Below are 24,074 nucleotides of genomic sequence, written 5' to 3' on the forward strand. Positions count from 1 at the left end.
CTTCACGTTCTGCAATACAAATAGTTTCAGTGTTTTGATGCTGTGTCAAGCTATATTCTATTCATTAACAAATTGATCAGAGTCCAAATAATTTTCATTTACACTTAAAACTAGTAGTTTTGTTGTGTGTTCAATGGCTGCTCATTTTGTGTGTCCTTTTCCACTCTGTGCCTTGGAAGTGAAAACAACAGACTGATGTTCAACAGTCTGATTTAGACCAAGAGTACAGGAGTATAATGCATTTATACACACACACATATATATATGAATAGCATATGTATCAGGTAGTTTTATTGTCCAACTGTATTTCAAATATAACATATTAAAATTGTTTGTGTTTAAATGAAGTGTTTCTTGCTGTCCTGCTTCAGGAACGTAGTCAGAGCCAGTGGCATGATCTATGTGCAATGCACAGATCATGGAATAATTGAGAGCAGTGCAAAATCTTTTTAAAGCCGATGACATAACTTTTCTTCAGCTCAGCAGGAAAATTGAGCCTTGGACCCCAGTTTAGTTGTTAACATATATTCATAAAAAAAGACAAAAATAATCCATGGGTGTTTCTTAATTAATTAGGAAAAAATTGGGAAAAATGGTTTTATTAATTAGTACTGATAAAGATAATGTTTTAGATCTCAATACAATATTTTAATATTTAAAAAAGTAGAGAATAGTGTGGTCAACAAAAATGTAATTTATTTTGAACAAGTTATAAATTACCACTGTAAATATATTTGCAAAAGTTTAATTATTTTGTTTACATCACATCACAACATGTCACCTGTTGTTCACGTCAGAGCTGCATATTGTAGAAGCCTGTGGGAATAATGCTATATGCATTTTTATCATAGTAAATTATACTGTGTAATACATTATTAGCATTTTTTTATTATTTCAAGATTTTTTTCATAAGCTTTTCCCTTTATGTATTTTAAGCAGTAGTACTTCTTTTAAATATTTTATTTAGCAGCAAACATTAAACTGCTTTTATCCACAGACCTTTCGTAGAAAATGCTGAAATTCTCTCAGGGCTTTCCAGCACTCTGACTTAAGTCAATGGAGAAAAGTTTATATACTGTTATAAAGACTTCTGTGCCTAAAACACACTGGGAAATAGCAGCCCTGTCATGAATGCCCCCACTAGAAAATGGAAGGAAGGAAGCATAGCAGGAAGTGACCTGAAAGTGAAAGAAATTCACAACACAGGCTGGTGAAACTTCATGCCAAACTTCTAGCTCCTGCTCCACACAACCCAGGCTGAACAGGTCCCCTTCATCCTGCCATGTGAAATATTTCAGACAATGCATTATAGAAATCTCTGGCTTACAATAGTTTTAAAGAATGATTTATGGTATTGGCCGTATTTTTTAGAGATTATAATATTCAGGCTGTCCTCCATGGAGGACATTTCCTGGCATGGCTTAGTACAGGAATAAGCCAAGATACCCAAGCTAGCTATGAACAGTTTGCCAGATGAACACTGCATGTTTGTGGACCTAGGGGTCTTTTCCACCCTTAATGATCCTGTAATTCTGTTCCCACCAGCCCTGATGGACACAAGCATTGATGGATATGAGCTTGGCTGGAGCACTGCACTGCTGAGCCTGTCTGGCTTCCCAGGACAGCGTGGTGGGACTTGACTTGGGGTAACATCTGTCCGACACAGATTCTACCTCAGATGGATCCTACCTGGGATTATGCTCTGTTCTGTGCAGAGGCTAGAAATTCAATGAAAGTAAGTGAAACTGCTTACAGCTGCTGAAGTTATCCCATGTGTCTCTATTCCATGAGGTTTGAAATGGGGAAATAATAATTATTTTGAAATTATTTATATTCTAGTGATAATTTGGAACATTTAATAAATTGTACCTTGGAAAGTTGTGTGAAAACAACATTGGAGAAGTCTATTACCTTCTGCTGAAAAATGACTCTTTTTTCAGAAAAAGCATTCCTGAAACATTCCTGTTAGCTTGGATAATAATTAATCTCTTGAAAGACAAAGGCTGTGTTACTATATGGTGAATGTATTTTATATTGCCACAACAATGCCTCGTTTTCTTTCTAAAATGTTAAAAGTTTATGTGGGAAGGAAGAGCTTGTTTATCTTAAACGGTAACACTATCTCATGGTCTGCATAGCAAAGTCCTTTGTGGGGTTTGCCTCAATAAATAATACCTACTTCTTAGTGATTATTCTGGTATATTTCAGTAAAATTTTCTATATGCTTTAGAAGGTGCTTTTGAGTCTTAAACTGATACTTCCTGAAGGGAAGTATTTTTTACCCTACATTGCTAACCTCAGCTTCAGTGATGTATTCATACTTGGGTGTGAATTGCCTCTATGCTGTTCAAGATTTGCCCAATAGATCTGGACTCTCTAAAATGCGTGTTTCATTTTGTCTACCTGTGAAAGCTCAAGTTCAACCTGCTCCCTATGTCGGCATGCCAGGCAATGCAGCAGCACCACCCTGTGGGTGGTTCCAGCAGCTTTCAGGAGTGGTCTATCAGAACTGTTCCCATTCCTTTCTGTTCTCTCTCCTCATTGCTCCTTCCCTAGGTAGGGTTGCCTTCGTGTGTAAGAGAGAAGATGGCAGGTGGCTGAGAAACAAGAGTGGATTTTGCTCCAGCTCTTTCTTAGCAAAAAGGTGTTTGTAATTATGCACACTTGATTGCTTTTACTTGTGTTATGAACGATTTTCTGAAGGAGAGCTGAGAAGGAAGAGCTTTATTGATATTCTGTGGTCTGGCATTGGTGTTTTGCACTCCTTCATGGCTTTTTCTCCTGTCTGTACAGAGGTGCTGTTGCAGGTGCAGGAATGCTCCAGGATGGCTAGAACCTAAAGAGCACATTCTTTCGGATGGGCTCTGTCACCAGTTTGCTTCATGCTTCACTAGTGGCTAGGGCTCAGAAGTATTTTGGAAGTACAGCACTGGTTTTTCCCTGAGTACTTATGGTCTATCAAACGAAGGTACACTACTGGGGAGTTAGGCCACGATGTTGCAAAGAATACTGAATTTTAGTTGGATGTTTGAAGGCAATCACCTAGTCAACCCATTCTGTCATTTCAGCCCTTTCTTCCATTCATGCAGACCCAGTGGGCATGCACTCCTTTTTCCACGTGCCCCTTGTGTTCCCCTGCCCTGCTCTGTGGTGCTCACCCAACTCTGCTCTGGCTCTTCCCGAGCCCTGCATCAGAGCCCGCCTGCCCCTGCTGGGCCTGGCACAGGCCGTGCAAAGGACCCGGGCCCGCGTTAGATTCTGAGAGGCTGGAAGGGAAGAGAACTTTAGTCTCTACATGTGTATTTCACAAAGACAGGTAAACTTTCTCACTGGTGTAACAATGTGTCAATATTAAAAATCAGAGGCTGATTGATCTTTGTCAAGTTCACAGGAGGCTGCCCAGGTCTTGGCAGGGAAAAATTTCAGGAAATCTTTACAAACCACCACAGCAGGTCATTTCTTGTGTGTGATTGCTGCCCTGGCTTGCTTCACGAGCATGGCCACAGCCATCTCTTTGATGTTTCAAAGATTGCCTTTCCTTCCTCTCCAGGTATTTGTTGCTGTGGGTCCTGATAGGGTGTTTTGGGTAGTTGGTTTCTTTTCTCTTTGGGTCTGCTCAGTTAACTCTGGACTGCGGGAGATGAAGAATGCTGACAAGGACAAAGGTAAAACACAAGGAGGCTCCTTCTCCTGTGACCACAGTCCCACTTTATTGCGGAATAACTTCCAAGGGAAAAGAGAGAGCAAACAGAAGGTGGCGGGAGGTTTTGAACCCCGGGGAAGGGGAGGAGAGGAACAGAACCATAACCCATGGGATACAACTGATGGGAAGGGGCAAGGAGAGGACTCAGCCAGCACTACAAACAGGGGAATACAGAACAAACCATTCAGTGCAATATAACAACCATGAACCATGTAATACAAAGCAAGCTACTTAGAGCAATACAACATTGGGTAAACTAGACAGCTGCTGTTTTGTGCACAGTCTAATTCTTCAGCACAATGCATCTGGAGCCAGCTTTGCTGAGAGCTCAGGGAGAATAAATGGAGCACTCTCCTCAGCCCTTTGTATCCTATGGTAACTCTATCCTTCTTACGTTTTTTGAATGTCTATTTCTCTTTAATTAATCAACTAACATGGAGGCTGGTCATCAGAGAGGTACTCAGAAGCAATAGTTGATGGATTCAACAGATTTAATAGTTCTCAACAATAGTACACATCTCATAAGCTTTCTAGTGGACTAGATAAACAGTGATTTTTGTGAGTTTTAGCTTGAGATGGAAAGTTGTAACTCAGCTAATGCATTCAGATATTCTTCATTGTTGGGATCCAAAGCAATGGCTTTCTTATAGCATTCAATTGCTTGTTGTTTCTTACCATTTAGCTTATGAACAATCCCAAGTGTACCAAAATCTGTGGCATGTCCTAAACCGCTCCTAATTTTCTGTCTCAACAATTTCTCCACAGCTTCACCGCACATTTTTCTTGCATAGGAGTCTTCTTCCATTTTCAGACCTTCTATGTAATACTTAATGGCTTTCGATTCTGACTTCATATGAAAATGCTGAAAATTGCCATAATTGAAGTAGATGTCTTGTTTGTTATCACAGTCTGTATCATTTCTCTGAAGCACTTTCTGAAATATCTCTTCTGCTTCTTCATACCTCTTACCTAGTGCATACATGTTTGCTAGGTCGCAATAAGCACTAAAAAATACTGGCTTTTTTTCTATCACTGTTTTAAAATGAAAAATGGCAGGCTCGATGAGATTCTCCACTTCCTCTTGAGGTGTGTATCTTGATTTCATCAATTTAAGTACCTTGAATTTATAGCAGAGTCCTAGTTGATGGTGTACAATGACAGAATTTGGTGTCATTGCTAGGGCTTTCTCCAAAATCTTTACTGCCTTGCCTACATTTCCTTTCTTTCTGTAAAAGATAGCAGCATATCGCAGGAAGACAGGAAAGTCAGGGGTTTTCTGCAGTCCTTCTTCAATGTACCTCTCCCCTTCATCACTTTGTTTTAGTCGCTGAAGTTCTAATGCAAGTAATGCCAGAAGGGTAGTATTATTTGGATTGAGTTCCACTGCCCGCTTCAGGGCCTCAAGGCATGGCCACGTCTCTTCATCATATCTCTCAGGGAAACTTCCCAAGCGAAACATTGCTATTGCATAGCCAGCATTAAAATCTGGGTTATCAGGCTCACTCTTCAGAGCATTTTCAAAGCAATTCTTTGCCCTCTCAAAGTAATGCCTCCCAAAACGTAATAATGCCCATCCTTGCTCAGCACAGACCTCTGGAAGCTGAATCTTCCCATGAGCAGTACTTGGAAGATTTTTGCAGCTGTTTTCCACTTTGCTTACATAAGTTTGAGCTTCTTCATATCTCTTCATGTGGTAATAGATCCAAGCATAGTTCCCCCAGGTAACAAGACTTCTCCTGGCAATTTCGCCTGGATGACGTTTTTGAATAGCTTCTTCAGCTTTTTGCAGATTTCTCAGGGCTTCTTCATTTGAATTCTTTAGGTAACATACATAGGAGAGTATATTATAATCTGTAATGTTGTGTTCTTTGACAAACTTGATATGATCAAGTATTGTGTCCTCTAGGGCAACAAGACCTACATCCTTCTTCAGCAAAGTCCATGTAAAATGACATTCTAACTGCAGCAGGGAAGTCTTCAAGGAATCATTGGAAATGGTACTAGAAGAAATCAAAGAAAAAATTGTTTATACCCCATTTGCTTTTTGCTATTCTTGTTTTTAAACCAGGCATGTACTTTAAAGGCAGGCAGTACCTCACTTGACACCCTTAGTCCACACTATTTCAAACAAGCCAAAGCTGTAGGGAGGCCTAGGTCTAAAGTGCTGAATAGTGATTTTAGCAATCCTTGCCAGTGTATGAGGGCACCTTTTACATAGGAACAGATGTTGGATATCAAAGTGGAGGGCTGGTCTCTGTAGTAAAGCTGGTAAACCCTTGGGCCTCAGGAAAATATTTCCTGTGCTAGGAACAATTGCTGAAGCCTAGCCAAAAGATGTAGTCATGTAAGATTCCCTTAAACTATGCAGAATGTGAATTAGTTCATTACCTAAACCTTTGTAAATGTTACGGTTTGTATTATAGATTTAATTTTGAATGTGCCACATTTTTAAATCTTTGTATGTTAGATCACAGCACCATTCTTATGTAATGGTTCTGCTGATTATATGGTTAAAGTATCCAGGAACTGGGTCCCAGAACTCATCAGCCTCTCCTTTTGCTGGCACTTGGATGTACAGTCCACGAACACGCAGCCCTATTCCACTTGCTGGTACAAACTACACGCTCACTCACTAACCCTGCAGTTTCTCAGATGCTGGCTCTGGACATCCAGTGGCTGGTTAGGAAGCTTCTCTCTCTCCCCAGGTGCCTCAGCCATGTACACGCACACTCACACACCCTTATTAACCAGACCCTGGTGACATACAACTAGTCCTTAATGCCCCCTTATCCCTGTTGTGGTTTAAGCCCAGTGGGCAGCTAAGCATGATGTTGCAGCTCACTCATCTCCCCCGTCCCCCACTGGTGGAATGGGGAGGAGAATCACAAGTAAAAATTTTAGGTTAAGATCTAAATTTAGTAATTTTAATAACTGAAACAAGATAAAATATAATAACTGTTAATATTAATAATTATGATAAAAAGAAAAAATAAAACTCAAGGGAAAACAAGTGGTGCACAGTACAGCTGCTCACTACCTGCTGCCCGATGCCAGACTCTGTCCCTGCACCCCAGTCAGCCCCCTTCCAGGTAACGCCCCCACTTTATGTACTGGGCATGATGTTCCCTGGTGTGGTATATGCCTTTGGCTAGGTCAGATCACCTGTCCCAGCTGTGCTATCTACAGCTTTTTTGGCACCTCCTCACTGGCAGAGCATGACACACACAAAAAAAAGTCCTTGACTAGGATAAACACAACTACAATCAAAATGTGAGTGTATTATCTACAAAGTTGGCATAATGAACCTGACACACTGTATCAGCTACTGAGAAGAAATTAACTCTATAGCAGATGAAATCAGTACATTCCCTCTCCGGCTTTCAACAGCTTTTTCTTCCCAAATGGGGCCTGGGAACCACCAGGCAGTGTGTTTCTTGGATTTCCCCTGCTCTCATTGCCTACCTGCATCCCTATGTGGGAGCACAGACTGGCCTTTGTCACACAATCAAGGGAACACTTCTACAACACAGAGATAACATTTTAGTCCACACTGTGCTTTCCCATAATTAAAGAATCAATGACACACAATTCTATTACCGAGACCCCTCAGTCAAATCTTCCTTTCTTTGAAAGACTTCCTTGCTGTCCCTCCTGTAACACCTAGCAGGTCTAACAGCCTGTGGGGCACAGCATGTGCTGCTGCTCAACTGCAAAACCAAGCCTGTTGGGTAAAAGAAGGGCTGAGTGGAAAAATTGCAAAATTATGAGCAGACAAATCAAGGAGGAATGTGACAAACACAGGTTTGAGAGACAGATTACACCTCTTTGGCTGGGCACCAGTTGCACTTGATGCAGCCTGAATTTCATCCTCACTTTGCATGCACAAAATTTTTCTTACTTTCCGTTCTACGCACTGAAACTGAGCCTCATTGGAGAAGCAATAACATGACAACATTCAAGAGCATCCTCATTGTATTTTGATTCTTCTCTAAATATTATGTAAAATATTTTCTGTTGTTTAGATGCAAGCTCCTCACTGCTTACATTTATGTAGATAAAAGAAGCATTATTTTCCATGGCATAGAGAAAAAAGTGTCTTTCAGAGACTGGATTGCTTTCTTACCTCATGGTTTTTCTTCTTTGCTCACTTGTCTTCAGGCAGCCTCAATGCCAAAGGAGTGCTGCACACTGTTGTTACACCCCCATTTTATTTTGTCCAGCCCTCATGTGGTCTCTGATGAAATTGCTGGGAAGTAGAAAGTGAAACTTAGCTTTTTCTTGGGTTTGCCGAAGCAGAATAGTCAGTCTGCAGCTGAAGAATAGAAACTGGTAAGACACTAAGCTGCTCTTTTTCAGCCTGGCTCTGTGCCAAGTATTACTTCCTGTTCTGTAGAATGTGGCAGCAGCTTCTAACGCTCCCAGCATTTAGTATGTTCACAGGCAGAGACATCCATGATAAGGAGAATATTTCAGGCTAGTGTGGCCTGACCTGGTTATCATACATAGGCTAGGGAAGGATCATTTGTCCCTTGAGCCTCTGCTGATGCATCTTTGCACAATTCTGTGCCATGCTGTTTTATTGGTGGTGTGTCACCCACATAACACACACACACAAACAAACCCTTATCTCCCCTCTCTGTACACCTTCATCGTGTCCCTCCACATCATGAGGTCTCTGCTGCTGTACCAGGCCTGTGTTTTTCTGCACTATGCCATTGTCCAAGAGTACAGAATATCCCATCTACAGGAAATGTTTGTTGCTGCTCTCTACATAAACAAACCCACGACTATCCTTTCACACATCAAATTAGAGAGAGGCAGTCATTTCGAGAAACTGCTTTCACAGTTTGGCAAGCAAAAGAAAGCTGCAGGCAGGTAAGGATAAGGGCAAACTGAGCAGACCTGGCAAGCCTCGATCCCGAGGCCATGCAAACCCAGTGCATGACAAGGGCAATGCCTGCTACAGCCTACACACATGGCAGCAGAGATGGGAATGGCCTGGGGACTGGAGCATCTATGAACAACTCATTGGTGCTTATTTAAAAAAAATGATTAAAGAAGTGCAGACCTGGCTCTGTAGAATTGACTTTGGGGGGGTAACAAAGAGAATCAAACACAGATTGTAACATAAAAAAACAGCACTACATATAGTAAATTCAGATGTAATCTGAAGCTGCAGATCAGGGGAGAAAAAGAATGGTATAAAAGGGTGTTAACGCGCTTTAAAAAATGACTCAAACTGAATCTGGTGAAAGGAAGAAGAAACCACAACCACCGGCATGACAGCAAAGATGTTATTAGCTGGTTCTTTCCCTTTATTTTTGTCTTCCCTTCTTTTCCCTCTTTTCCCTCTTCCACCCTTTCCCTCCTTTAAAAAAACCTAACACACCACTCTTATATATTAGAACTTCTGGCTTCTACAAGAATTTGGAGAGCCTTAGCAACACACAGACACACACACACACCCATCCACCCCCACCCCTCGTGTCTCATTTAAGAGTCTGTTTGTGTGTTTGTGTGTGTGGAGAGATTGGTGGAGCTGATGTTTCAGAGCTCAAGGTAAAGGTTAGTACAGGTACTGCGCTGAGTATCAGTCAAGCTTCTAGCAACCAGGTATTTAATAAAGGATGAAAAGAGGCAGTGGACTGAGAAGGAAAAGTATCTACACAAATGTATGTATTCTTTAGAAAATAGAGGTTACAGGTAGTTACAGAAAAAGAAGTGTTTGAAAGGTTATTGCAGTGCCAAACCCAAATGTGGACACTAATGATTTACTATGCTACTAAGTATCTATGGATTTCTTGTGTGTCCTTCTGTCCCAGCATCTGTTTTCCTTGGTACGCATGGGAAAATGCTGGCAGCTTCCTTCTGAAGTGCAGAATTTTGTCCTAGTTTCCTTATTTTTTACTAATTTACTTGCATCTTTATGCTATGGTTTGACATGAATGCCTATTAAATAAAGGAAATGCAGGAAAGAGCTTAAATTAGAATAAGTAAGCCAACAGTTATGCAATGTCTTTCTGCACCCATCTCTGTAACTTGCTAGACAGTGTATAGGAAAATACATGAAATCTTTCTACAGCTCTGCTGCTTTCACTTCAGAGCAAGCTGTAGCTGGGCTGACTGCTCTCAGAGAGAGCTGCACTGCACAGCAGCACCTGCAGAAGCTTCTTGGAAAACATGTCCAGAAATGGGCTGGAAACAACAAATGCATTCATCTTTAATAAAACACCTTTGTTTACTTGAGCGATCTGTACATACAGAATAATAGGAAATGTCTTCAAACATATCTACACATTTTATGAGAGAAAATTAATATCTGAACATTTCCTTTGAGCTGAAATGGATACATGCTGACAAAGAATTCCCCCGGGGAAGCATTAGGTCAGCCAAACATTTGCCTGAAATGCAGTTTTCCTTTTCTAAAATAATTTGAATGAACCATAGCACAGTAAATTACAGGCTCCCTTTACATATCCTATTTTATACTGGTTTCCATTTAGCCTAGGTTAACATATAATTACTATGTTTGACAGCAGCAATTGTGGCATGATTTGGGTTTTTCCTTAGCAGGGAAGAGTGACCTGTAATTAATTTGACAAAAAACTGAAGTGAACCACTGAGCAATAATTCTCCCAGCCAAGTTCTTCAAAATCAAACAGTTTTAAGAAACGGCATCCAGGAATGCAAAGGGTCATATAACGTCTCTGTATCTAGTGACATATACACATATGAAAACATGCTATGAAAACATCAATGATTTTTCAATTAAAATCTTAATGCTTTCTAAATAAACAGAAACCATTATGTTCTTGACACCCTCTTGCACCAGCACTGCGTTTTTAGTATCAGTTTTCTATATTATTCTATGGGTATTATTATTGGCCTGGACAGAGTAACACGAATATTTATTTTAAAGGACTGAATTTGGTCCAAGCTTTTGCACGCCCGGCCACACATCCCTTGACCACAGACACGTTTCTCGGTGAAATTATAGCTGTGCAATGCAGTGCCTGAAAATCAATTGCTACCGAGCATGAAGATGAAACATGTTCGCAGGAAGCGGCGAAGGTAACCGGGCATGCAACTTAAGCCCATTCGTATAAAGTTTGGTACGTCAGGCAGTGCTCGGAGGAGGTGAGGGATGGGTGACGCGCGTGTGTAAGAGCCGCAGTGACTGCTGTGGGCGCGGCAGGGCCCTTGGGAAGCGCGGGCGGTGCCCGGCCGCAGGTGTGCGGCACGGCAGGCTCGCCGGGGATGCTCGCTGCGGCCACGGGGAGCGCGGGGCGGGCGGGGCGGCACGGCCGCGCTCCTCGCTGCGGCTGCTGCCGCCGTCTGCACGGAGCTCGCTGCGGAACACAACGCGCATCCTCGCAGGGCGGCACCGCGAGGGCTCCGGAGGCGGAGGAAGACGCGGAAAGACGAGGAGAGAAGGAAAGCAAATTCACGGGCGCCGTTGTGGAGGCTGCGAGGCTTCTGGAAATGGAGCCCGGCCGGCGGGAGGGGGGGGGGGGGGGAAATTCACGCAGCATTGCTGCGGAAACGCTGAATCACGGCGGTCCGGGCGGCCCGAGGCCGGCGCTGAGCGGGGCCGGCCCCGCCGATAGGGCCGAGCCGTGTGGGCTGAGCCCGCCCCCGCCGCTCCCTCCGCGCTGCGGCCCCGCCCGGCCCGGCCCGGCCCGGCCCGGCCCAGCCCAGCCCGGCCGCTGCCCCCGCCCTTGTCACCCGAGGGTGTCACAAAAGCCTCCGCCGGGCTCGCTCGTAGCCGCCGTGGTGCCGGGTTATGCTTCCCCGCGTCGTCCCGGCTCTTTCTCGCTGGCCGAGGATGCGGGGCCTGGTGATCGCCGCTTTCCTGCTGCACAGCGTCGCGGGCTCGGGCGCGTTCTCCGCAGGGAGGAGGAACGTGGACCCCGAAACGAACATGAACATCGTGAGTGGCGCGGCCGCGGGGAGGAGTGCCCGAGCCTTGTGTGCGGCTCGGCCGCGGGCTGGAGCGGGGCGAGGAGCGGCGCAGGGGGAGGCTGGGCGAGCTGGGCAGCGCGGCCAGAGCCCGGCGGCAGCGGCCACCTGCCAGCGGCCAGCCCGCTGCTGCGGCCGCTCGCACCCCGCGCTGCTCTGCTCCTCCTTCCAGGTCCTCCTCGGTCCGCTGTTGCCTGTATTTGATCTTTCTCTCGCATTTTTTTTTTTCTGACCCAGACCCCGTGGATTTTTGCTAGCTGTTTTTTTTGCGACAGTCTTTCGGAACCGCTAGAAATGTGGACGTTCGTGAAACACGATGAAGTTCCGAGCACCGTGCTCCTGTGTTCTTGCCCGCCACTGCCCTTCTCCCCATTTGGGATTCACTGTCTTAACTTTGTTCTCCTTCTGCTGCAGTAACTAACTCCTGAAATATTTCCTGTTGGAAGCCGTATTAGTTGCTCTTTCCTCTGCCCTGTCTAAACTGCCAATTTTTCACACGGGTGAGAAGATGTTTCAAGATAGAAAGGCTTAAGGTGTATAAGAACAGAAGTGCTTGGATCACGTAAATACAGTTTAAAGGTTTGAAAATAGTAATTTAGTCTAAGGCTAATAGCATTGGAATAGCACTTAGCCGTAAAATCATTTTGGAATGTTAATGTCACTGTGAATGATTAAAGATATGTTTAGAAGAAATAGCATGCTTAATTAAATGTTCCTTTTCCTTACCCGGTAGTCTAAGACAAGAACTCTGACCATATCTTGCATTTCTTAGATTTTCTCAAGGCATGGTTGGTGTCATAAAACCAATGACATAGCAAGTTCAGTGTCCTAGCGGATTTGCATCAAAATAAGATAACAAAGCCCAAGACATAAGAAATGTGAGATTAAACCTATTAATGAAATAATGACATTAATCAGGTGTGGGGACTTTTATTATTATTCTCCTCTTTGCTTTGACAGCAAAGTCACTTAAAAGCTCTGCACTGAGCATAAAGTTTGAGGAGAAAGGTAAGAAATGGCACATCCCTCTTTCCTTCTATATGCTGCAGTGGTGCTAGTGCCTTTCTTCTGTTCTTACTTATTTGTTCCTTGTTTTCTTGAAAGTAGAATTTCAATTTTTGTCTTACAAATCTGGCTGTTGGTGTTTTGCCTTATTACCATAATCTCCTTTTCAACACTTCATTTTCTTTCTTGCTGTAGGCACCAGGTGGCTGGGATAGTCTTGGCGTCCTTGCAGATTGCTAGGATTCAGTTTGGCTACTTCCCGAGTCTGTGCTGGGATGTCTTATTAAGAAAATCTGCCTGATAGGCAGATGGCACATTACTACCACACCCTTTAATTCCACATTCCAGTCTTTAGGAGAAACCCAGGGTATTTTGCATGTGTTCCTGAGAAGCCTGGCAGTCTGGTTCTAAGATGGTTTATTTTTTCTCTTCAGAGTGAAATTATTACCTTCAGAGGATACCCTAGTGAGGAATATGAAGTGACAACAGAAGATGGATATATTCTTTCCATTAACAGAATACCTTATGGAAGAAAAGGCCATGAAGGAAGTGAAGGTAAGTTTTATGTCTGTTTGGAAAAGAATTAATGAAAAATCTGTCTTTGATTTATAAATCTTTTGTTCCTGTAGTGATCCAGAAGAAGATTAATGACTACCGTGGTTTAAAACCATGGAGGAAATGCAGGGGGAGTACTGATGAGGAGGTGGGAGACAAAGAGAATAGTGGTAATGTGAGCTCAAACTTACAATGGAGCAATATGGGCACAGGTTTTTGTGAGGACTGAATGATAGAATGCTATAAAAATGAGACAGATGTGGAAGAAGAGACACATACCTTTTGACTTGCTATCCTTGTACACCGTGTATGGAATGAACAGTGTCTGTGCAGTGGCTGAATTTATCAGTCTTGCCACCATCCCTTGTAAATTTTCTAGAGACATTCATGTAACAGCAGCACAATTGCATAGAAGTTATATATTCTAAGGTTTGCCTCAGGATACTTAGGACTGAAAAAAAATCGTAGGATTACTATAGCCTTGGGTGTGAACGAGACCTGTGGAAAAACCCTCTCCCCTGTCAAAGGCCAAGCAATAACCTTCCTGAGCTTATCTGCTGGTTTTGTATGAGCTGGGATGTTTGCACTGTCTGTTTTCTTTCACAAGGAGTGTGTAAAGATAAGTGCATGGACGAGCCCTGTCAAAACTGGCAGGTGTCTTTGTATTTAATTTCAGAGAAATACACGGGAAAAAGGCTGCCTTTGTACCTGCTGATTTTGTTGAGTCCTTCATTGATGACATAAGCAAACAGAAGTTTCCTGACTTCTGGGAATTCTCCACATACCCCTTACCACACCCTCGACCCCAAGTTCATGTTTTACAGAGTGCTTTAATTTGAAAAAACAAGGATTACTGACCACATCTGTGGAAGTATGAGCTCCTGGGAGAATGAAGATTTCAAAGTTCATGTTGATCTTAAGTTTTTATAGGCTTGGTATCTTTTCTCAGAAAGATACCAAAGATGTGTTACTGCTGACTTAGCATATATGCACCGTATTTTTCTTTTGCAATACCTGCATAATGGGAATAGGATTCCTTGGAATTATGTATCGCATGATGTTTTGGAGCAAAGCCCATAGTTATTAAGGGGAAAAAAGGGAATTGTACAGAGAACCTAGAAGCAAAACATCAAGCATTTTTTTTTTTTTGTTTTCCTAGTAAAAAGCCCTAAAACATCTGCATAGCGTGGGTAAGAAGGGCGTGGAAGTAAATTTGTCCTCAGCTTGTTTGGTCTGTAGTGAAGAGAACAACATGTTCTATGCAGAAAGGGTAGTTTAAGGACCCACCTTTTTTTATTCACCTCCAGGGCTTTTAGGATCACAGATGATAGATAGTCATTATTATTATCTAAGTCAGTTTGTCATATGATTATGCAATTCACGTGGAGATCTGGTGACTGCTTGGTAAAGTGAAAAAGGAACTGGCAGAAATTGGAGGTTCATATAAGAACACAATTAAAGCATTAAGGCATTTAAAGTTTCCCCCTTCCAATATTATGAAATAAGCAATAGCAGCTTGAGGAGAGCCTGTTCTTCAAAAATTCAGAAGTTGGTTGATTTGAGTTGATTAAAAGGGAAGAAGGTATCAATAAGTGGAACATTACTGAAAACAAATTCCATGTGAGGCTTGACAATCCTGTTTATAAAACAATAAAGTATTAGTTAGTTATTAGTATTAGACAATAAATTACTAAATTACTAGAGTAAACAGTTATGTTGAACTGTACTGTCTCCAGTGCCAGTTGGGCACTGCTGGACACTTGCTCTGCTTTCCTGGACAGTATACCACGTTGTTTTTTTTGTTTTTTTTGTTTTTTTTTTTAACAAAATGGGAAAAGCAGGCACTCAAAAGGTTCATTGCCATAAGTATAAAGATTTCCAGAAGAGGGAAGTATTGTTAGTTTGGAATTTGAAACTTGCAGCTAGCATTTATAGACATGACCTGTGATGGATGATGTAGGTGACTGAAAGCTGTGATTTATCTGTTTCTGCTGAATTATCCAAGTCTAAATTGTTAATGGAGGAAGTACTGTATGAGTCTGTATCATAGCAGAGTGATGTGTCACTGGAGCAAGTAAATTCCTGAGTAATCTCTGGCATTGAGCTAGTTATCATGTTGCCTGTTTTCAGAGCAGAAGTAAAAGCCAAAACACCTGTGCTACTGTGAAAACCAGAGGCAGGTCTGTGTAGTGTCTGAAGGCCTTGTTTCTCCTAGGGAATTAGATGGTAATTGATTTTCTTTGTGTATAGGCAGAAACTTTCAATTTTTAAATCTGTATGCCACATAAAAGTGCCATTTCCCTTTTCAGTACAGAGAAGTCAAGACAGTCTTCTACCTGGGTCTTAACTGTTGTTCTTATAAGTACTTAAATTAAGGGGAGAAAGTTCTTTGAAACACAGATTGCTTTCTTGGCTACTGAACTGCTCTTCAGGTTCTGTCCAGCTTTGGTGATGGAAGGGTGTTGCACAGAGGTAATATCAGTATTACTTGCAGAGATTTCCACAGCTCAGCACAATAGTTTGGCATTGCTTAGACTGGAAAACAAAGGCATCAGTGGCACATATGTGGGAATGCCTTCCCCAGGTTTGGGGGCAGCCCGAGTTCGTGAGTATTAAAACTGTCACTGTGCTTGGGCCACTTTTCTGAGTCTGTGAGCTTGAAACAGCTGTAGGACTACCTGTATTTTCCTTGTAGCTCCTGCTTTTCTCATGTTTATTTCTAGCACATTTGGCTGTTTTGAGCTTCAAGTTATGAAACTGAGGAATTGCAAGTTTAAAATTCTTAATGATAAAAAGTAGCTTTTGGTGAAAAAGCATGCGATTTCATGGCACTATGACCATTATACAAGTTGCAATTCTAAGTAGATGAAGTCAAGTAGATTAAATACTCAAGTGCAACTCTACAACAGACTTTCAATAGCTCACTTGAATTATTCTTAGGTATGCAATGCCAAATGAACAGGAATCCATCATTAACGCTTTATTTTTCAGGTCCAAGGCCTGCTGTGTTTCTGCAGCATGGCTTGCTTGCAGATGCCAGCAACTGGATCACAAACTTGGATTACAACAGCCTTGGCTTCATGCTGGCAGATGCTGGTTATGATGTATGGCTGGGGAACAGCAGAGGAAACACCTGGTCCAGGAAACACATACACTTCACAGTGAAGCAGGAAGAATTCTGGGTTTTCAGGTATCCTTGTTTTGCTATCCAGTCACACTGTGAACTGGCAGAATATTTTTTTCTGGTAAAAAATAAACAGTATTTTTTACAGTAAACAGGGACAGTAAAGAGGAGTTTTGAGGGTGGTATATGAGTGTGCTGAAACTCAAGTGGTCAGTAGAAAACAGAAAACTCAGTCATCAGAATTCTGTTTAATCCAAAAGAAGCTTTTCTTTATGTCCATACAACTGATCTGTGCAGGAAAGCTCTGTGCAGCTCTTCTTCACTGATTTCTTACACAACTGACTTTCTGTCTTTGCTTTGTAGCTTTGATGAAATGGCTAAGTATGACATTCCAGCCTCAGTGGATTTTATTTTGCAGAAAACTGGCCAGGAACAAGTATTTTACATTGGCCATTCACAGGGCACCACAATGGGTATGTGGAAAGATGCATTTATAAGAATATATTGTTTGTAATGGTGTTGAGTTCCACATATGTGGTTTAGTCATTAAAAACTAGGGCTCTTGAAAACTACTGCTTTTGTTTTTTAGTGGTTTTCTGGAATATTTGCCAGCATTAAAATGAAAAAAACCTTAATCTTTGTGTGCACATTTAAAAGTGGAAAGCTGTTGGAATGATAAATTGAAGTCACAGGTAGCTGGCTGTACAGCTTCTATTTAAAAATTCAATGAATTATACATAATAAAGTTAGAGTCACCAGACACAGAGAACCAAGATACCCATTTCCAGAATATTTTGCTGCATATAAGGCCTGGCTCATGTGCTTTAGACTCTCTAGTAGAAGGAGCTAGGCATGTTGGGTTAGTAAGCATTAAATGGGTTTCTGGAAGAAAGCAATTCTTCTGAATTACTGTGTTTAATTCAGGCTTTATAGTAACTAGGTTAATTTACATTATTTAACCTAATCCTAGATACTGCAGTCAAACTATTAATCTAAAAATACTTTTGCACACTTTCTCATAGATTTTTGTAAAATTTCTGCCAGGCAAAATTGTTATCTAACTTGTGCCAGTGAGGTTTGTTAATTGTTCTTATATTATTTACAGCTTTTGCTGCTTTTTCAACTTTGCCACAGCTGGCTAAGAAAATCAAAATGTTCTTTGCCTTGGCACCAGTAGCTACAGTCAAGTTTGCCACTAGTCCTCTGGTAAAATTTGGATTGTTTCCTGACATGCTGCTCAAGGTTTGTATTTGTTTTGTATTTGTAAATGTTTCAAGCCAAATGAGGTATGTCCCTTTCTATCTGAAAATAGCAGAGCAAAGAATGTTTATAGCTGTGGATCAGTGAGTGACATAAGACAGGCATTCTGGGTCAGTTTTACCATAATGACGCTACTGAAGTCGGGAGTGTCTTCTGTATCTTTATTACTGTCTAATGAGATCATTTGCAGCAGTTTAAATTAGTATTTTACAATTGCAGCTTAAGAGATGGAATAAAATTGTTTTTCCATTTATATGTTTCTGGAATTTAAGCTAGGGAAATCATATGATTAACTAGTCATCGTGTTTTAGAAGAGTTGTCTTTATACAGAATACAGTTCATTAATTGTCATGAACTTTAACAGGTTTGTTTCACAATCAGCCATTTAGTATTGGAAGAGGATCCTCCAGAGGGTGATTAAGAGCAACAGCTGTATTTCGATGTTGTGAATCATCCTCTGGAGGAGTTTACCTCTTCCCCATTAACATCAAGGGGAGTGAGGCAGGCTGCAGTAGATGCCTGAATTCAGACATTGTGAACACCCTGCTGTGTCACTTTGAACCATCACTTTTCTTTCGACCGGCTATGGAGATTCCCACACAAAGCTGTTTGTTCTGTGACATAAACCCCCTTCTGATCTAGCTTGTACTGATTTAAAGTCTGTCTGTAGTACTACTTCTTGCTCTAAAGGCAGTTAACATAAAAGCAACACTAATCATTGTCATGTCCTATTCCTTGCATAATGAACTTTGTCTAATGAGACTAGCAGCTGATCATCTGCCTTGTGTAGATGTTCTTGTTCTGCTGAAGAACTTGATTATCATTGTGACTTGCAAAAAATTGGAGTGCAGGGAGAACCTGACAGTGACAAACCCGTTGGTCAGTCATATCTTTAAAGAACTGTGTCACTTTTAAGGAAGTTTTCAGTGGGACATTTTAAGATCCTTGAACATTTTAAAAATACCCATCAAGGGGAAGTGGTCACCACATCTCATGCAACTTGTTTTTCTGTCATGGTTTGAAGAGAGGAAATTGCAAGTACAAATCCATTTAAAATCAGCAGGCAGAGCTTAATATACTTCAGCCTTAAACAATCTGATGATAAAAAGCTGTACAGTATAACTGTAAATTTTTGAATTTAAAATTTATTTGAACTTGAGGTTAGGTTTGAAAATCTTGCGAGATTTTCCCAGTTCCCATGTGTTCTTTGTGGGGTTAATGTCCTGCACTGTTTGTAGCATAAGCACAAACCATGACAACGCTGATAAGGAGATCAATGATTTTCATATGACACACCTATCACCACTGCAAATGCAAATAATTACCACAAGAGCACTGTGGTATAAAAACTGAAAATATGTCATTCTGTGCAATTACATGTTTGTCCTGTGTGTTTGTTATTTTGTAGGACATGTTTGGGAAGAAACAATTCCTCCCTCAGAATTCCTTGCTGAAGTGGCTTGCTACCCATGTTTGCACCCACAGAATACTGGATGACCTTTGTGGCAACCTATTCTTTCTACTTTGCGGTTTTAATGAGAGAAACTTGAATATGGTGTGTTCTAGTGACTTTCTTTAATAGCCAAGTTATTGTGAACTCTGTATTGACTGAATATATAAAAAGTGCTTAAGGGATACCATTGTTAGGTTTAAAATTCAGCTTGAGAGCTCTGTTGTTCAATGCAATTAATCCCCCAAATATTTTAACTTGCCTCATCTGTACGTATGGCTCCCGTTAATTTTTGTTTCTAAGAGTTCTGAGTGGAATGGAATAGTTTGTTAGTTGTTCAGGAAGCAGAAATGGGTGGCACTGATGCACTATGAGGAAGAGTAAACCATGTTCATGATCTTGTTGCAGAGCCGAGTGGATGTGTATTCAACACACTGCCCTGCAGGAACGTCTGTGCAAAACATGATTCACTGGAGCCAGGTAGGGTTCCCAGAATCTAAAGTGCCCATGACTCTAGTTTGTTTGTAGAATATTGATGTGTCTGATATTTAAACGAAATAACATGCCAAAATGTATGTGCAGCCTATCCCAAGTGAAATTTGGAACTACCAAAAGTTAGAGTGGTGGCTGCTCACTGCAGCTGCTTTCATAATAAACATGGTGGTTCACCCCTCTTCCCTATTTCTTTGAAAATATTGTAACTGGAAGTAACTCAATCAACAAAAAATACAGCAGAATAACTTAGCTCAGAGATGCTGTAACGAGTATTTGTTTCCCTTTCAGCACACCCCGTTTTGGTTACAAGTTGTGTTTTTAGCCAGTGAAAAGCAGCAGATTTTCTGTTCTGTTCTGTTTGGCTTCATTTTATATTTTATATAAAATGTTGATGTTCATAATTTTTGATGTCCATCTCAATGCACCATTTCATGCCTGTGATGCTGTTGTGCCTGAAGCCTGGTCAGCAGGCTAATAAATGAGACATTTGCCATGGAATCAGTGGTCAATGCTACTTGTGATCTTGTAGCTGGATTTGGTCACCTGATCATAGGCAATCAGTGTTCTACTGTACACAGCTGTTCAAGGGTTGGCTCAGAAACAAACTTGTGAAGATATTTTTTTTTCCCACATCACTATTATATAAACTTCTGTTTCTGAAAAAATAGTAGATGGTAAATTATGCAGAGTAGGCTTGCTAAGAAAGCTCCCTGCTTTATCCGTACCCATTTAGACATGAAGGTAAATATTTCAGAAGTAAACATGGAGCTGCTACATCCTGGCTTTGGATACACTAAGCTGTTTTCCTTAATCTTTTCTATGGTTGCTATGAGAGAGTCTGAAATCTTAAGGGGCAAAGTGTAATGGTATTGAATGTTAATGTTTCCCATTCCTGTGACACTGGGCAAAGCAGTGACACTTGTCCTTGTTAATATTTGGCATTGTACTGTTTCTTGTGTAGGTTGCCACTGCCAGTTCTCCAGAAGGCTACACTTTTTAATTCTTGTGATAGTAATGTTGGAGTTATGTGTATTTTTTTTTATTTCTAGGCTGTGAGGACTGGGGAACTCAAAGCTTATGACTGGGGAAGCAAAGCTGCAAATATGGCTCACTATAACCAGGTAGACAATTTTTTTTTTACATCTATAATTCTAGAGTGTCAGAAAATAGTCCTTGGACACTTCTCTGCATGCTAAAGAGCTGTTAGTGTTATCCAATAACCAGACTGGAGATCTGCTTTTTTCCAAAACAACAAAAAAAATAAACCAGCTGGGACTGTATAGATCAGAGGTAATCCTAGGTCAGTGTGGAGCTCATATTTGGATATGAAGCTGTGGTGGCACACACTTTCTTGAGGGAAAGTCCTGCCAGCCTAGATAATGAGATCCCCCTGCACTTCTCATCATAAAGCACAGGATCTCAGTTCATGTGTATTGTTTATCTTTAGTCTGTTTAGTCTCATGCATTTTTGTTTCTGAATTGCTGTGTACAATGCCAAAAATATTTTGCCCTTTGTCTCTTAGTGACTTCAAAATACTGCAGTATCATATTTTCAGAGTAGCAGTCACTTTTGGCTTTAGATTAGTGTTGAAATAGCTTCTATGGGATGCATTTTCTGAGATCCTGCTACCCAGATGTCTTTGTAAACTCCTCAAACCACTTCTTTTCTGCTTCACATGCTATAATATTGTGGGGCTCTTGCAGTTATATTTTTGGTTGATCCAGGACTCTAGCTGCCCAAGACAGAGAAAATGAGTATCTGACACATTCTTGGAGTTGCTAATATGTTACACTAGCATTCTAAAGCTTTGATTTCACTTTCCCTCTCCTTAGTCTACTCCCCCTTTCTACAAAATAAAAGAGATGACTGTACCAACTGCGGTGTGGACTGGTGGACAGGACTGGCTGGCAGACCCAAAGGATGTTGCTATGCTGCTCACTCAGATCACCAGTTTGGTTTACCACAAAAACATTCCAGAGTGGGAACATTTGGATTTCATCTGGGGTCTTGATGCACCTTACCGCATGTATAATGAAATAATTAACATGATTAGGAAGTTATCTCTAAACTGATATGGTATTTCAGAGTATTGGTTCACCAGGAATTTGTCAGTGTTTGGAAAATACACTTTTCTAGCAATAATGCTACATTGCTTAGGATGATGCATTTTTAAAATGCCAGCAATGACTACTGAATTGGATTTATATTTGGTTGCTTTTTCTCAGTATTATTTCTCTCTCTTCACAGTATTTTGCTGATTTTGCACACAGCAGCATGGTACTCAAAACACAGCAGTAGGACTTAGCACAAAAGAAGTATGTCATGTGCACATAAATTTAGTCATCTGTCTGAAAGACAGATAAGTTAGTCCATTGAGCACCTCAGGTGCTTGACACTTATAACAAGTATTTCACTGTGCATAAAACACAGCCATTTCTCAGTATGTGGCCAATTCTAAGTACCTTTGAGAAGTACTTCTTGTACTGCAGTGAACTACTTGGTGCTGGCACTTTACAAAGCACTTAGTGACTTTTTGCTGTGGTATTATTTTAGCCATCGCAGAAAATCAGATTGCTTCCTTTTTCAGTATTGCCCAGAAGAAGTGTGGTGAAGCCAGAGAAACCACTGTCAGTTAACATCTGCGATTTTGGGACTGATTCATTGCTGCATTTTCTTGCTTTAATGGTGTCCCTGAAGCCTTTAGTGTTTCATGTACCAGCTGTGGATAGAGGTCACTATTCGCCCTGGCAGATTCCTGGAACAAGAGTAATGTTCAAACAAAACCACTTTCAGTTAACTTTGTCAATAGTTTGTGGCTTTCGAGGAGAATGATGTAACATACTTGTGTTTTGCACTGACCCCTAACTAGAAAACATGCTCCCCTGGTCTGCTGCTGGTGACAGAAGAGCCCAAGCATTAATTCTACAGCTTGAGCAACTTAATTTCTGTGGACTTTTCTCTTAATTGTGTGCTGTACTGAAGATCTGTTTACTTAACTGCTTATAGGATGTTCTCCACCACTGTGTTCAGGAACTGAGTAACTGCCTGGAGAAGCCTGACAGTATTACAGCAGCTCAATTTGCCTCAGTTTCTACTTCAAACTGGGGCTAAGACCCCATTTAATGGGGAAGAGGATTCACATCTGCCTTAGGGGTCTGACTTTGGAGCTCTTTCCGTGCAGAGGACATTAGTTTCTCTGAGATGCGTAAAAGTTCTGTGCCAAATGAGCCATCTCCAGAGTCAGTTACCTCAGTCCAGATGATAATTTCTGTGCCATAGCTGGATTCAACCCAGATTTCTTCAGTAATCCCAACAGGATAAAGAGCCTTTCTACATGTCATAGGAAATAATGCATTTTAAATTGAAGCAAATTTATTTTATAAAAAAAAATTAAAAGCAATAAAAAAATTCACAGAAATAGACATGCGTTGTAAATTAGGACTTGTTTCTTTTTTTTGTTTGTTTGTTATGTTTTTTGGGTTTTTTTTGTTTTGTTTTGTTTCCTAATTCAGACTCAGGGAATTCTCAGGTGTCATTTAGGGACAAAGTGGTTCAATGGTTCATGAGACTTTGGTTGTGATTCCTACCAGGACCTTAAGGTCTGCTTTACATTTGTATCTGCCAGATGTGCTTTAATTTGCTGTGCTGAAAGGAAGCTTCTGTAGGAATCTAAGGTGGCTAATTTAACAGTTGTGAGGGTATGCAGTATGGCAAGAGCCATGTGTATCATGTTTATTAAGCTTGAGCTGTTTCAATAAACATGAGACCTGCTTGGAGTTTGGAGTGGTGTGGTTTTTCACTTCCTCTTTCATGAATGCATGGGAATCTTTGGGACACAATTTAGAAAGCCAGGTCTGTTAATCCATAGAACAAATACATAAGAAAAGCATAATAGCAAAGTAAACTTCCATATTACTTTTTCCCTGAAAGAAGCTTTTTCCAAGCTTAAAAGGCCATTCTTGTTTAGGTGGACTGCTCTGAGACTTTTAAGTAAGGTGCTAACTGTAAATAATTACTCACAAGTTGGAGTAATTTTCTAAGCCTTCAGGTGAGGCTTCTTTTAAACCACTGACGTGGTGGAAAGCTTCTTGTATCATATTCTTAAACCTTGGGTAATTGGATTGCTTAACAGCCTGTCTGGTAATCTCATACATGGCATTTAATCACTTAGTAAGGCAGGGAGCTAATCTTTGCCACAGTGCACCTGAACCAGCTTTTAACCTTTGTCACCCTCAATAATATACCTTTCTGTAAATTTTGAATACTGTAGTTGTGCAGTTGAGGTACAGTGTATTAAATCCTAAGTGTTGTCACCTTTGTCAGATGATGAACGCTCTGTGTACCTGGAAATAAAGCCAGAATACTAGAAAAAAGCCACAAAAGCCATTATGGAGCTTCTCTGCTTCACTGGAGTAAGGATAGTCATGGAAAGTGTGAGCTGCTTTTGTTCTCCCTCAAGTAAAATTGCAGGCCTTGTGTGTGAGAAACTTGGAGAGGTGTAAGTGCAAATTGTGCAAAATAA

General features: G+C 41.1%; 2 protein-coding genes across 3 annotated transcripts; one reads left to right on the top strand and one right to left on the bottom strand.

Annotated features, from left to right (window-relative positions):
* Positions 1-4,268: 4,268 nt before the first annotated feature.
* IFIT5 (interferon induced protein with tetratricopeptide repeats 5) lies at positions 4,269-10,754 on the bottom strand. Its single transcript, XM_062496889.1, is given in 5 exon segments — positions 4,269-5,703; positions 7,827-7,861; positions 7,863-7,906; positions 7,909-7,949; positions 10,735-10,754. Coding segments are annotated over 5 exon segments (1,575 nt in total).
* A 774-nt stretch (positions 10,755-11,528) lies between these two features.
* On the top strand, positions 11,529-23,328 carry LIPA (lipase A, lysosomal acid type). 2 transcript variants are annotated; one of them, XM_062496944.1, is made up of 9 exons: positions 11,529-11,633; positions 13,102-13,222; positions 16,214-16,412; positions 16,710-16,819; positions 17,452-17,588; positions 19,015-19,161; positions 19,465-19,536; positions 20,601-20,672; positions 21,385-23,328. In XM_062496944.1, exons 1-9 carry the CDS (start codon positions 11,529-11,531, stop codon positions 21,622-21,624), a joined length of 1,203 nt encoding a protein of 400 aa, XP_062352928.1. In that variant the 3' UTR covers positions 21,625-23,328. The 2 variants fall into 2 exon arrangements, with proteins under 2 accessions (XP_062352928.1, XP_062352930.1); XM_062496946.1 differs by lacking the exon at positions 19,015-19,161 and having other exon boundaries at positions 11,610-11,633.
* The last annotated feature ends 746 nt before the right edge of the window (positions 23,329-24,074 follow it).

This window comes from Cinclus cinclus, chromosome 7 (assembly GCF_963662255.1).
Source record: "Cinclus cinclus chromosome 7, bCinCin1.1, whole genome shotgun sequence".
NCBI lineage: Eukaryota > Metazoa > Chordata > Aves > Passeriformes > Cinclidae > Cinclus > Cinclus cinclus.

Excerpts from the sequence above, each read along its gene's own strand:
- LIPA (XM_062496944.1), top strand. The coding sequence starts at position 11,529 with ATGCGGGGCCTGGTGATCGCCGCTTTCCTGCTGCACAGCGTCGCGGGC. Across the intron at positions 16,820-17,451 it reads TTCACAGGGCACCACAATGG|CTTTTGCTGCTTTTTCAACT; the intron begins GTATGTGGAAAG and ends TATTATTTACAG. Across the intron at positions 20,673-21,384 it reads ATATGGCTCACTATAACCAG|TCTACTCCCCCTTTCTACAA; the intron begins GTAGACAATTTT and ends CCCTCTCCTTAG.